Source organism: Mus caroli, unplaced genomic scaffold (genome assembly GCF_978045245.1).
Source record: "Mus caroli unplaced genomic scaffold, Mus_caroli_1 scaffold_6, whole genome shotgun sequence".
NCBI lineage: Eukaryota > Metazoa > Chordata > Mammalia > Rodentia > Muridae > Mus > Mus caroli.
In genome coordinates this window covers 1,940,522-1,955,145 of record NW_028227261.1, presented here as the reverse complement: position 1 = coordinate 1,955,145, position 14,624 = coordinate 1,940,522, and the positions used below count along the sequence as shown (strand labels likewise).

At 51.9% G+C, this 14,624-nt stretch overlaps 1 protein-coding gene across 5 annotated transcripts in view; it reads right to left on the bottom strand.

The window, feature by feature from the left end:
* Positions 1–663: 663 nt before the first annotated feature.
* Prdm16 (PR/SET domain 16) overlaps positions 664–14,624 on the bottom strand; it is a 320,426-nt gene continuing 306,465 nt past the window's right edge. For 4 of the 5 annotated variants that reach the window (XM_029476235.2, XM_029476236.2, XM_029476238.2 and 1 more), the window contains exons 13-17: positions 12,991–13,160; positions 12,603–12,777; positions 7,823–8,056; positions 6,820–6,994; positions 664–5,474 (exon numbers count right to left, since the gene is read on the bottom strand). In XM_029476235.2, coding sequence (XP_029332095.1) covers positions 5,340–5,474; positions 6,820–6,994; positions 7,823–8,056; positions 12,603–12,777; positions 12,991–13,160 — 889 coding nt within the window. In that variant the 3' untranslated portion in view covers positions 664–5,339. The remainder of the gene's footprint in view (positions 5,475–6,819; positions 6,995–7,822; positions 8,057–12,602; positions 12,778–12,990; positions 13,161–14,624) is intronic. The other variant, XM_029476241.2, reaches the window with a different exon arrangement.

Below are 14,624 nucleotides of genomic sequence, written 5' to 3'. Positions count from 1 at the left end.
TACTGCTTGGCACTACTGCCCCAAAACAGCCAGACTTGCTTTGGAAGAAAAGAAAGAGAGAATGGGTAACTTGCCTGGGGCAAGGAGGAGCCAAGAGCCAGGGAGAAAACCAGAGCCCCTGGGCAGAGATGGATGGTGGCTGTTGTGACTGTTCACCAAAGATGTGAGCTAGCCCCTACCTTACAAGGTGCAGAATGAATGGGAGCAGGACCATGGAGCATGCCTTGCGGACTTGGGACAGCTGCACTTAGACCTTTGGCACTTACCTTCTCAGGTTAGTTTATCCCAAGGCTTCTCCACCAGGACAGAATCAAGTTGGGGATCAGACGGTGGAAGAGGCAGACTACAGGGGGATATCCGTGGGCCTCCATAAGAGAGGCATTCTGGGTGAGGCCAGAGAGCCCCCTGCTCCCCAGTAGCCCTAGGGTTTTTGCTCTACCCATTCATCTGCTGGGGCAGCTCCAGGCCTAGCTGGGTGAAATACAAATGGAGTGAGCGCACCCAGGGTGTGTGCCCGAGTGGAAAGGATGACTTTGCATAGTGCTCAGACCCACTAAGTCTAAGCTTGAGGGGGTCACAGCCCTCCTATCCTTCCCTTAATGAAGCTTGCAGGCACCAAGGCTTAGAAAAACACACAGATTTATTGCATATCAATCTCGTGTATAAATTCATTGTAGCATCGGAAAGATTACATTTGGTATCCAGTCAGTCCTATTCTACAGCATTGACCTCAAAACCAGGCCCTCCTGGCTTTTACCTCACAGAAACCTCTACACAAGTACATTTGTCTTTGCCATAAGCCTCAGAATGAGATCTGCAAAAAAAAAAAAAAAAAATCACATTTGACTATTCTCAAGCCGCGTCTTCTCGATTCACGATTCTCTCACGGCGGTTTCCATAGTCACCAGGAACTGTGGTCCATTTTTTTTTTCTTTTTATCTTTTTCTTGTGGGCGTTTTGGGACTCCTGGCCCTGACTTAGACCTAATCACATATTCAATAAGTGCATCTACGGGATTTTCCTCATCATAAGAATTTCACAAACAGACACAATAATGACCGCTAAACACGAGCCATGCACAGCTTTACCAACACAACAGCAATTTACAGGGAAGGGGGCAGGGCAGACACCAGCCCCCTCCTTAATGGTTTTTTTAATTTTCTTTTTTAACGTTATATGGAAACCAGACATTTACATTTGATTCCTTTCTCAACACTATATAGTTCTAAAAGGAAAAGAAAAAAAAACCCAACAACAACAAAAACAGAAACAGAAACGAACTGAATCCAATCTGAATGTAACAATGGTAACTCTCATACAGGGTGGAGATTCTCGCGGGTGTCAGGGATATATATATATATTTATATTTATATTTATATACTATTGGTTCAAAGTACACACATACAGCACACATGCACACACATACAGCAAACACACATGCACACACACACACACACACCACGCACCACCACACGCACAGGCTTTAAGTTACGTATTCTGACACCAGGGCCCCCCTTCCCCCACACTGAAGAGAGTAGCTGCGCTGTGGGAGAAACTGAGGAACCCCCCAGCTCCCCCAGTTGCAAGGGGATCAATCGCACATCTAAAGACTCAACCTTTCCCCTCCTAGAAGTGAGGATGTGAATTGGTGACAGACAGACAATGGCTGGAATGGTGGGGGAAATGACCTTGTCTGGGGAGAATTCAAGAATGTCTTGTCACAGTATCGCTCAGGGATAGGGACAGTCTTCATGGCTTTCGATACCCGGCTGATCTCCGTGGACAGGGGTGTCCCAGTGTCTACCCGCAGGAGGGAGCGGTGTCTGTCTCAGGCCTCTCCACCCTCCTGTCCCAATAACAGCTCGGAGGCCTTTTCTTCCCTACCTCGAACGGCACAGTGAACAGCTCAGTAGGCCTCAGTCACTTGGGCAGGGACAGGGACCACGATCCAGTGCTTTGAGCTTCGAGTCTAAAACACGTGATATGTATTTAAGCAAGTGCTTCGCAGACACTCACTGTGGAGGCAGATGAGGGAGAGGAAGCCAAGAGCTCTGGGTCTGGACCCTGGGAGTCAGAGGAGTCAGGTCAGTCTGGGTCTGGGTAGATCACTTGCTCTCCTCGGCCTTGGAGAGCAGGGCCCCAAAGGCTTGGCCATGCCATGCTCTCCCATTACTGAGGCTTACACCCTGGGTTTGCACAGGGATGTACGGGGTCTTACTCATGCAGGATCTACCTTCCTGCAGGACAGTGAAGCCCTGCATTTCCTACCTGATCATCCTAGGTGTGGCAGCAATGACAGGGCCTAAGTGTGGCCTTGCCTGGGGCTGGAGGGAATGCAAGCTAGGTGGCCTCCCGATGAATTTCTATTTGGGGAGGCAAGTGCAAACAATGGAAAGTATCATCGGGAAACAATCCTGGCTGAACCTCTGCCCTGCCGCTCTATACTGCGCAGCAACAGGCAAGAGAGCCAAGTTAATGGGCTGGTTCTCCAGTGGCCAAGACCTTTGAACTCACACCTGGTCCAGCTCCCTGACCCTGAGAGGGTCTCCTGTACCTGATCTGATGCTTGCTTGAGCCATCTGGGCACTGTTAAGACTGCAGAGATGCCAGGTGGGCAGAGCTCACTGGTTGAGGGCAATGCAGAGTAGAGGCAGAATGTCTGGAACTCAGTGCAGAAAATCAAGTGCTGTCTTTGTCGGGGGTGGCAAGCAAGGACGGAGTCTTTTAAATTCCAAGTGCTGGGCCCAAGGGGATGACTGTCCAGGATAACCTGAGTTTGGAATCATCACTTTGTGGGGGCAAAGCATTTAACTCAGCACAGATGAGACTCTTGGGTTAGAGGTGGACAGGGGTTGTGCGTGCCAGAGGATGAGAAGGGAGCCTTTAGCTGCTCTGCTGCTGTCAAAAAGGTCCACAGAGGATCCCCATTCAGATAGACTCCCCGTACCGGAGAGAGAAAGTCACACCGCAGAAAAAAAAAGCACACACCTTGCTCTTTCTGAGAAGAAAGCATATAATTTGGGGTTTACAAAAGTGGGGCATGTATATCTGAGGTTGAACTTACACAGGACTAGCTCCCACCTAGAGGAAACTGGGATTCTCAAGCCAAGGCCCGGCCCGCCATGGAGATGATGTCACGAACCCATGAGAAGCATGAGCAGTTAGACCTACAAATCCTTACCACTGGACCATGGCAAGTTCCTCTGCAGAGTGTCCCTGCTGCCTCAGGCCGTCCAGTGTGCACACGAGAGTGTGCTTCTGAGCACGACACAGGACTGACTGTTCCGTGCTATGTCACTGAGATTCACCGCAACCTGCAGGGGAATGGTGCCTTCTGGGATATCCCCATCGCGGATCCCAGCATAGCCTGGACCACTCAGCATCAGCAAAGATGATGGTCTTTGTCTCAGAACGGCCTTAGCAAACATAAAAGATCTGTGCTTGGATGTTTAAGTTGCTCCCAGAGGGAACCACTGACAGGCCCACGGCATGACACGCGTGCTCCGAGTTTGCTGACGCCGACACAATCACAATCTCTTGTAGTTTTAAATGACAACCCAGGCGGTCTCTGTTCCCTCTTATCTTGTTGGGATATGCCTTTTCCCCCCTCCTTCCAAACAATAAAATAAATAGAATACTTGTCTTAAAATGTAACTGAAACTCAAATTTAACAAAATCATATGATTGTCTGGTAAGTGGGCAGTGGTGACCGTGGAACTCCTGGAGGGAGGGACACAGGGGTATTTGGCACATTAACAACCGCCCCGCTCCCTGGGTACCGATCACACAGCTCACAACCTCATCACACGGTTTGGTCCTTCACTACATACTTATATTAACATCATTTCTTCAGAATAAGTTGTCCAATGCCAAAAATACTGTTAAGGAAGAAATAAAATAAGGAAAGAAATGAATTAGAAAAAAATTACAAGTTATATACAGATTAAGGTAAATTCCATCAGGAAAAGAAATTATTTGAAATTGGCCCCTATGGGATAATTTAAAGCCCATCCAAGCAGAGAAGTAGACACATTCCGACCGTCCCAAAGGAGTGAGGCATCCGGTCTTGGGGTCTGTACTGTCTCTGTTCTTTGCTGTGGCAGGTCCCCTGGATCTTCCTCCTGTCCCCGTCCTATTCTCACCAGGAACCCACACAAAGAGCAGAAGTGGCGACTGCGTGATTGATCTGGAGTCTTAGGCACAGGTAGTGCTTGGTGTCCTGGAGTGGAGGAGCAGGTGGGCAGGCATCCCACACTCAGTGGCCATGGGGAGGGCATCAGACTGCCAGGGTTGGGGAGGGTAGAAGGCTGGAGGCCTCCACATGGCCCAGAGCCCTGCCTTCAGAAGAGCAGCAGTCAAGGCCAGTGCTGTAGCTGCTGAAGAGGAAGACCCTTAGGTGTCCAGCATGGAAGACCTGAGCCACTGGCTCCCGACTTCCCCATACAATTGGGGGGTCTTGGGTGGGACCCGTGGATTCCTCTGCAGAGCACACAGGGCAAGGCGACCTCTCTCTCCTGGCCTCCCTCCGCAAACCTGCAGCCAGGCACCGCGTCCATGAATTCTTGTGTAGTCAGCATCTGACTTAGCAGAGTGGCTCCATGCCCCTTATCCTGTGTCGGGCACACTTCACCTTGGCTTATACAAACAGGTCAGAGATAGAAAAAAATTCTCCATTATCTACATTATAAAGGGCACACCCGAGCCGTGCTCGATGTCCTGGCAGGTGTGGGTTTGCCAATAAGCTGAAATTCCAAAGCGATGCAAAATTACTTTAAAAAAAAACATTTTGCAAGTCTTTTTTTTTTTGATTTTTAAAAAATACTGTCTATTTCTTTTTTAAAACCCACATGCTTAAATAGACTCTATAGTCAATAAGATTACCAAAAGGGTTAATCATGTGATTCTTGTTATAAAAATCATTGACGAGGTCTCTCTCCATAGCACTTGCCCACGTCTTTCCGATTTCCTCTTTCATACCATGCAGTTGCCTGGATGTGGCCAACTGGCTCCTGCTGGGATAGAGACCCCACCCTTGCCCACGAGTTTTCTGATCCATGGCTCCTGTGAGCAGCTCCTGGGTGGCCGTGCACCGCACCCACTGCAGATCGTGTCCTTGAGGCCAGTTCTGAGAGGTGATGAAGGCCAGCGGCTACTCGAGGGACCTTCAGGTTCTGAGATTCATTGGAGAAGCTGGACTTTGAGCCACGGCGGCTGGGGTTGGAAGCAGAGTCGAGGCAAAGTGGAGGTGTTGGGGGCGGGGGTGCTGCTCCCTGGCCCCTTCTCCATCTCCCGCAGCTGGTACCCTGGCTTTGGACTCCGACCCTGGGGCCTCCAGGACCTCAGAGGTGGTTGATGGGGTTAAAGGCTCCGGACTCTGACGAGGGTCCTGTGATGTTCAACCAAGCATCCAGTGAGCTCTGGGAGGGGGCGTGGAGAGGAGTGTCTTCAGAGAGGGACAGCATCATTGCATATGCCTGGGGGACACAGCACACACAGGACAGGTGAGGGGCATCCCAGATAGGTAGGCCTGAGCCTTGCCTCCCCAGCTGTACCCAACCTGTCCAGCTCCGCCCCTGCCCTTCCCTCCCTCACCCCACCCAGTCCAGATAGAGAAAGGGAAGCAAAGGCATTAGAGAGGCTCAGACTCCTCTGGCTTGGGAGAGGGAGACAGGAGTATATGAGAGGAGAGGGGACCTTTCCTGCCCACAGTGACACCAGGACACACAGTAGTCCCTCCAGAGGCCTCTGTGCCCGCGGGGATCTCTTGCCTTCTTGGGATGCTCCCTTGCAATTGCATCTCCACCTCCGCCCGACCCTTGGTTTCTCTGCCTACCGACTGGCAAAAGCTGATGAACAGATGCCTGCTACGGGACATCCTGGGGATTGGCAGGAGTTATTCCTGATTCTGTGCTAGTGAGACTGCCATCGTCTAGTGGGACTCTGAATGACTGTGGTGGGCTGCTGTTTGGAGCGGAGTGGGAAGTGTCTCTGAGCTGTTGCAATTTTAAGGTAATCTGTTGTGTTTGCTAGTTTGGGACAATCATGGGGCATCCTCATGCCTCAAACTCAGGACAGGAGGTGCCAGGGCTGAGGGTTGTGTGCAGCATAGTATGTGAGTTACAGGTGGGCACTGGGGGTGCCCAGTATGGATCCCCGATACCTCTGAGCAAACACTAGACAGAATTAGTTAGAGACGAAGACAGACACGCAGACGAATTGGGGTGAAAATATTTAGGTGGTGCTGGGAAGGCTGGAATGAGAGCCAAGCCCCTTTTGATGTCCCAACAATGGGGTCTAGAGTCCTGTAGTCACTGTTCCTGAGATGTGAACACAGCGAGTGCCCAGAACAAGCCTGCACACACCCTCAAGGACCCTGTGTTAGCTCCAGCTTAGAAGCCAGGGCCACCCGATGGAGACTTTTCCTAAAACAGCAGGGTAGTCACCCATCCTGGCTCAGACCAGAGATGAGGAGACCCAGAAGCTGGAGAAGGGAACAGAACCCGAGAGAGATGCTCCTGACTGGGGATGGCATAGGAAGACCAGGAAAACAGTCCTCACTCATAATATGAGAGCTATCTCATGTTAATCCGTCTTCCAAGCCCCATCTGCTCTCCACCAGGCTGCTGGAGGCTCACAGCTATGGGCTGTCTCTTCAGACAATGAAGTGGGCATGGGGGCTGTGGATTGGAATGTCCTCCAGCCATGGGAGAGCTACAGCCAGAGTTCTCAGGTATCCTATGGTGAGGAGGCATGGCAGCTGCCTGCTGTCTAAGCCAAGTGGGAATGGGAGGAGGGACGAGGGCTCTGCTGGGTACCTACCTGGTTCTTAGCCTGCCTGTACAGGGTTTGTTTTAAAACCTCAGAATCTAAGGTGGAATTAAGCACATCTTTAACTTCAAATGCTTCCTCAGCTGCTCTGCGGAGATCCAGCCCCTTCCCAAAGGTCGGCGTCGGCTCCAAAGCTAACAGGCCGCCTCCTCGCTCCTCAACACACCTGCACCAAGGACCAGGGAGAGGGGCCTGGGGTCAGCTCTTTGGCCACTGGTGGCATCTCTCTGGTGCTTCATGGCTGGTCCCGTGCCTGCATGCATGCCACGGGTCTCCACGAGCCACATGCACAAGGAGACAGACACACTGACACACAGACACCTAGATGGGAAGCCACACAGATGTAGGAGAGCGGACAGGCAGCGAGCAGGAAGGATGAGTGGGCGCACACGTCACAGGCAGCAGGCAAGCTGAGCTTAGGGATGAAGGGTTCAGAAGGAGACTTTCATTTCAGGAAGCTCTGGGCAGCTTTGAAAGGGTCCTGGCTGCCCTACCCACCCCCAGGAACAAGGTGCTGGGGAAAAAAATGCTGGCTCCAGAGGGCCAGCCCAAGGCATCTCAAATGCTGGGAGTGTTAATCATTGCTGAAAGTAACTGGTAAACAGTTAGGACATAAGAAGTATCTCTGGCCTGGCCAACTTCTAAAATCATGGGTGCTGGGCTACAACCCCGCCAGAGGCTGGACCCTGCTGCCCCAAGTGGATGTGGACAGCTGCACAGCAGAGCCAGGCTCCCGAGTCAGGGTCAGCAGAGTACACCCTTCTCTTCCTTTTCCCCACTCGAAGCTTCTGGACACCCTACAGGGAGCAGAGACCCAGGGTCCTGAACTCTGGCTAGCATCACCCTAAGCCTAGTGCCACAAGTGCCAAAGCCTTGTGGTAGTAGCACCTTCTGGGCAGAGGTGAGACCAGGCTGGAGGAGATGGCTCCTGAATGGTCACCCTGTACTCAGGTTCTCCCTCCCAGCCCATCCCCTGGCACTTGGCCACGCCCACCTCCGGGTATGGTCAAAGCCCATGGTCAGGCTGGGTGGTTCCTCATCTTCTTCATCTTCATAGACTCCTTGGGGCTCAGGTGTGGGGGACACAGTGTCCTCCTGTGACTTCCCGGCTAAGCTGTCATCATCCTCTTCCTCCAGCTCCTCCTCTTCCTCCTCCTCTACATCCTCCGGCTTTGCACTGGCTGAGCCTGGACACGGTGGGTTGCTGTCCAGGTCTTGGATCTCAGGCCTGTAATGACAGGTGAAGAAATTGGCCGTGTTCAGGGGGCCTTCCTTCTCACTAAAGGTGGCTATCCCCGTTTGCCTTCCCGGCCCTCCAAAAGGTGCTGGCATCCGTGGTTACTAAAATGAGGTTACGGGTCCAAAGGCAACTGTCCACTCCCTCAGTCCCTGAGGAGTGAGAGACAGAGAGATGGGATTCAGGATAGGGTCCCTGAGGAGTGGATACCATGCCACTTGGATGCTACACACACGTGCCCTTAGGATACTGGTGTGAGAGAATGTCCAGATCCCATCCTGCCCGGGACTCTGTGATACCCATCTGTGATACCCATCTGTGATACCTATCTGTGATACCCATCTGTGCTTGCACCACCCAAGGGGATAATGATTTAAGGTTGCAGAACGTGGGGAGTGAGGGCTGGGTTTAGGTTGCTGCTGTTGTTGCTTACAGGACACATGGTCAGGGAGGGCTGGCATCAGGGAATGTTGGTCAGGCCTTGCAGCCCAGGCTCTAACTCAAGAGCCCCTAGGGTCTCTGGAGCCTCCGCAGATCTCTGACATTTTCTTAATGTCTTTGAGTCTCTCTCAGACCTTGGTCCTTTGTCCTCAGGGTGTGTGTGTCTTTCCCCCTTTCCCTCTCTCTTTCCTTCTCCCTTCCCCCTTCTTCCTCCCTTCCCCCTCTTTTTCTCTCTCTTACACATACACACACACACACACACAGTGTCTATGAGTGTAATCATATGTGTATACACTGAGGTCAAAGGTCAACCACCCATGTCCTCCTTGGTCACTATCCACCATGAGGGTCACTCACTGGCCTGGGCTCACTTATTTAGCTACTGGGTGGCCAGCAAGCCCCAGGGGTATCTGACCTGCACTGGGCATGTGGTGTATGTGCTCATTCATTTATTCACTCATTCATTTTTTAAAAATAGGATTTCTTTGTGTAGCCTTGGCTGTCCTGGAACTCACTCTGTAGACCAGACTGGCCTCGAACTCAGAAATCCACCTGCCTCTGCCTCCCAAGTGCTGGGATTAAAGGCGTGCACCACCACTGCCCGCTGCTTATTCTTTTTTTTTAAAGGTATATTTATTTATTTTATGTATATGAGTTCACTGTTGCTCTCTTCAGACACACCAGAAGAGGGCATCAGATCCCATTTCAGATGGTTGTGAGCCACCATGTGGTTGCTGGAAATTGAACTCAGGACCTCTGGAAGAGCAGCTAGTGTTCTTATCCATTGAACTATCTCTTCAGCTCCCACCCCGTTAAACACACACACACACACACACACACACACCCCGATTTTGAGGCTTGAACTCAGATCCCTAGGCTTGCAAAACAAATGCTCTACCAACTGAGCCATGTGTTCAAGCCTCTGGGTGAGATTTTTTTTTAAAAGACTTTATCTTTTTCTGTTTGTTTGTAGATGTGTGGATGCCCACAGATCCCGAAAGAGGGTGTTGGATCGGATGGAGCTGGAGTTACAGGTGACTGTGAGCTGCCTGGTATGAGTTTGGGAAAGCAGACTCTAGTCCTCTGCAAGATCAGCTGGATTCCTAATCATTAGTTTCCTATCGAGGCTCTGGGAAAGACTTCTGTGCATTGGTTCCTTACTAACGAGACTGAGCAGCCAAATCTAGTTCCTTCAAGGAACACCACTAGTTTGGTTCCTGTTCAAGTCAATGACCATAACTTGTGCGCCAGGAACCATGGCCATCTTGCCAGGGTCCACACCAGCAATGGACACAGCAAAAGGCCACCAGTTCTTGAATCCCATGTCTAGAGCTCCTAGTTCTTTCCAGCCTTCATTTCTACTCAGCTCTGGGGGGCCTGACTGGGCAGTGCCTGTGGTCTTGGGGGAGAGAGGAGTCCGGTCATTTTCACTGAAGGTGGCATTTTAGTGGACTGACTTGCACAGTGGTGTCATTCTGTTGCAGTTGCAGGCTGACTCCACCCATGACGCTACCTCCCGCCAGGCTTCCCGGACAGGCAGAATCTTGACAGGTCTTGAGGCTTCCTATGTCCCTGGCTTCTAGTGTTGGGGGCCAGCCAAGCCTATGTTAAGTTCATCTCCTGGCACCGAAGGCTCTAGGCTAGGTGGTGGGTCTGGATCCTGTCACCCTGCAGTGGCAGTGGAAGAGAATTCAGTCCCCACAGATCCAAGGACAGGAAGAGCCCTGGATGTCACATTCACCGGATGGCTGGGGTGGTAAAGCTACCCCTGCTGGCTGGTCTTGGGTGGGACTAGAGGAATCCTGCTGTTTGGAAGCAGATTTTATGCTTTCTTTTCTTGCCTGCTCACTCTCTGCTATATGCTGCCCAGCAGGGACCCTAGAGGATTGGTGTCAGCTTCAAGTAGGAGGGCAGCTTCTCTGGTGGAGGCAGGAATGCTGCCTTAGAGGCAGCTATGCTTAGCATGCTGACTGACATGGCTCACAGCAGCAGCAGGAAGGGGCAGTCCCAGGGTCAGAGAAGCAAAAGGCTGAGAGATCAAGATACACCACAGCTGGGGGTTCTGAGGGAAGATCTGGTGTCTCCCACAGTCCTTGGTCCTTTACCTGTATCTATCTCCTCGTGTGTGTGTGTGTGTGTGTTGCATGTGAAATATCACCACCAAAATCCAGTAGGACTTTGCTGTAGCTCTGACACTTCTAGGGGGACCCTGCCCCAGGTCACCATCTGAGGGATGGGGTTAGATTTCACATGTGGTCCTTGAGAAAACAGTTCATCACACAGATAATCCTTTGGGTTGGCCTGGCAGGCACTGGGTTCTCACTGATCACTAAAGGGAGGACTCAACAGAGAAAGACCCAGAGAATGTGGGTACCAGCCCTAGCTGAGTCTGCTGTCCTTCCCACTAGACTGCCAAGTCGTGGCAACCTCACACACACTTGCTCTTACAACTGTGGTGGCAACTGTGGGGGAACCTCCCTTTGGTTCCTCAGCTCTCAGGACAAAGCTGGCTGGACCTTGGAGACATCACTTCAACAAAATGGGCTGGGCTTGGGAGGGGTCCAACTCTCTTGGTCCAACTATGCTCTTATCATTAATGTTGAATGTGAGGGAGGAGATGGTGGGGAGCTCTGTCAGAGCACCCATGATGCGGTTAGGGTTGCAAGGATGGGGAGCAGCTTTTCCTCTTCCTTCCACAAACGTCCCCTGTTCTGCTGGACATGTGTGCTGGGGTCCTCTGGCCTGCCACTATGGCTCAGAATGGAGGGGCAGTCTTGCAGTCTTCTGGGTGCCCAGGGCCCTGGGAACCCATGTATACTTGGGTCCTGTCCATCCCAGTGAGGATGAATCTTCATGGTTCTTTAAGTGGTTCTGCTTTGGGGTCTGAGGAAGCTACATTTTGAGCTTGTCTCAACAACAGGGGCATGCTCTCTAGGGGTCATGCTTCTCTAAGGGGTCAGGGAAGGCCTGCTGTAGAGGTACCTTCTAACACACAGCTTCCTCTGACAGGGAGGGCATCAAGCTGTTGAACAAGTGGGTGGCTCTCAGACACTGCATCTTGAAGGACAGGGCTGGTTCCATTCAGAGCACTGTGCCTAAGGCCAGGATGAGGGTACGCCAGGGCATTTGGTGGGCTGCAGCCTGGGCCCTCATGTGTAATCAGGGACTGCCAGCAAGACCAAAGATTTGTGAGCAGAAAAAGAGTATAAGACATCATTACTAATGGTGTGGACTGGTCTGGTCTTCACAGTTTCCCCAAAGCACCAGAGATAAGGGAGGTGCAGCCTGCCTTGGAGGTACAGACAAGTGCCTGAAGGAACACATCTCTGGAGAACCCTCCCTCACTTCTTCAAAGTGGATGGGAGCAAGCTAGACTCTGGTGGCACAGAGCTGTGGCCCATGATGGCTCATGCAATAAGGGATGGGTCCTGGCTCCAGGCTCTGGGCCAGTTTTGAGTCAGCAAGTCATGCCACCCTTTTTGTTTGTTTGTTTGTTTTTTGTTTGTTTGTTTTTTGTTTTTTGAGACAGGGTTTCTCTGTGTAGCTCTGGCTGTCCAGGAATTCAATCTATAGACCAAGCTGCCTTGAACTCAGAAATCGCCTGCCTCTGCCTCCCAACTGCTGGGATTAAAGGCGTGCGCCGGCAAGTCATGCCACTTCTATGAGCCCCTGGTTCTCCTCTTCAAAACTGGAGACCCTTTTTGAAATTTCTTAGGGTTTAGAGAACTTCTATACCTCAATGACGTCTCTGATCAGTTTCATTTCCTGGGATATGGAGGTGTCCATGCCGAAGGGAGAGTCCCCACGTAAAGGAGACACTGACATTTGGATGTGAGGTGTCAGAGAACACCTCTGTAGCCTGGCTGAATTCCCCCTCTGTCTCTATGTCTCTGTCTGTCTCTGTCTCCCTCTCCCTCTTAGTGGAAAAGTGGTTGCAGGTGTGCACATGGAGAGGTTGGTGGGGAGGACTCTGCTTGTTTTGGGACCTCCTTCATATGGGACCTAGTATCATCCAGGGGTGGAGATTCATGCATCCTGGACAATACCATTGGAGGAGCTGAGTCTAGACCTACCTGGGTTGGCTTATTTTTCTTACCGTTTGTCCATTCGAGTGGACGCCTGGTTCATCTCGCTGTTGGCGATGAAGTTTCGGATCTCGGAGAAGTAGGAATCTTCCTTCTCATCTAAAAGTGCATGGTTGTCCGACTCGGAGGTGGGGGAGGAGGCGCTGGTGCCCAGGTGGTTCGTGAGCACCCCGGAGTGCTGGCTCACTGTGGATGGGCTGAGTGTCAGGGGCATTCTTGGGGGCATCCAGCCCTCACTCAGTGCCAATGTGCACTTGGGGTGATCTCAGGGAACTGTTTCTTGGAAAGTTGTTTGAGGGGTGATGTTGCCCTTGCTTGCCAGGCCTCTTCCCTCGCCCCTCCTCCGCCACGCCCCTCTCCCACCACGCCCTCCTCCGCCACGCCCAACACCCCACCAACCTGGTGCGCCCTCGTGTTCGTGCTTCTTCAGGTGCCGGTCTAGGTTGGTCTGCTGCCCGAAGCAGCGGTTGCACAGATGGCACTTGAACGGCTTCTCTTTGTTGTGGATGTTCCTCACGTGCCGCTGGAGGTTGGAGGAGATGCTGAATGACCGGTCACAGTACTTGCACCTGGAAAACAGGTGCGCCTTGCCTCAGAGGAGAGATCAAGTGCGGTGGGAGCTGTGTCCACTGTGGAGTCCCCGAGGCCACCTGACTACCCAGCTGGAGAGTTCAGACATGTCCTAGGATTCTGTTCTTAGAGACATCTAGGCCAGGTTTTAACTATCCCTGAGCTCTATATTGGAGGGAGTAAGATGCTGAGATAGTGCGAGGTGACATTCTTTATTCAGCCTCAAGAGGGCAGCCTTGAGCCACCGAAAGATGCAGAAAGCTGTTCTGGCTGGTTACTCTGAGATGGGAAAGCAGCCTTCTGCTGACTGAAGACCCTGAACCAGTCCCATTTCACTTGGGGACTCATGGTGGCTATCTAATGCTCTTAGTAACCCTGAAGGTCAGGTGGGGGGGGGGATTTTGGGACTGTGGCTTCCATGCTGAGGCCAGCTAGTAGCCATATTGAATCCTTTAAGCTACTAAGGGCTCCTGTGTGCTCAGAGTATTGCCTGCCACGCCCCCACAAGGTTGACCAAGCACTTGGGAAACCATTTTACCAGAGAACATGGTGCAGTTAGAAGCTGTGGTCAGTGAGAGACGTCTGCTGTGTGGCTGCCCTCCAGGCGTGGCCTCGGTGGCCCTAACAGCAGAGAACAGAGGCCTGCTCTCTCCCAGTTTTATAACAGGGCCCAAGCAATACCCACAATAAAGAAACCAAGCCCGAAACAAAGAACAGTGCGTGATTTAAGAAGGGACCTTCCAGGCTCCGCAGCACACGTGAGGCGCCCTGGAAAGGAGCGAGCTGTGCATTGTGGGAGTCTGAGCTGACAGGGCTTCCCTGAGGGCTGTACACACAGCCGGACCCTGCAGCAGGGATTCTGACTCCGTGGTGTATTTTTTTCTGCATCCATGTGCATACATGCAGTGTGTGTTTAGTATAAGTGCATGTGTGTGCTCAGGTATATGAGCACACATATGCAAAACAGTCAGCTTATCTGGATCTCGGAGGCACACACACGGCACTTGAAAACCGTGTTTGTGCGAGTAATATACTTTCATATTTGGGAAATAAGCCCTGCTAGGTGACAACACAATACACAAGATTTCCAGCGCCAGTGCTGTGAGACAGGCTGCCTTCCTCTCTGGAGCCAGAGCCTGCTATGTCAGCTTCAGTGAGGGCAAAGATGGGGGGGGCTTTTTAAATTTTTCACCCACATGGATGTGTGATTGTTCTAAATACAGCAGGCTTGCATTCCGATGGGCTCTGCCCCACTGCGATTTGGGGCCGGTGGCAGGCTCTAGAGTAGCACACTGGTCACGAGCCTTTTGTCATGTGGTTGCGGACGTGCGGAGGACAGCAGGGGCACAGCCAGGAGGGGCTGTGTCAAAGCAGTTCTTCTAGCACTGTGCTATCCAGTACAGGAGGGGCCAGGCCCTGGATGGACCTGGAGGTCTGTGTGGGCCCCTGCCCAGGATGTCTGT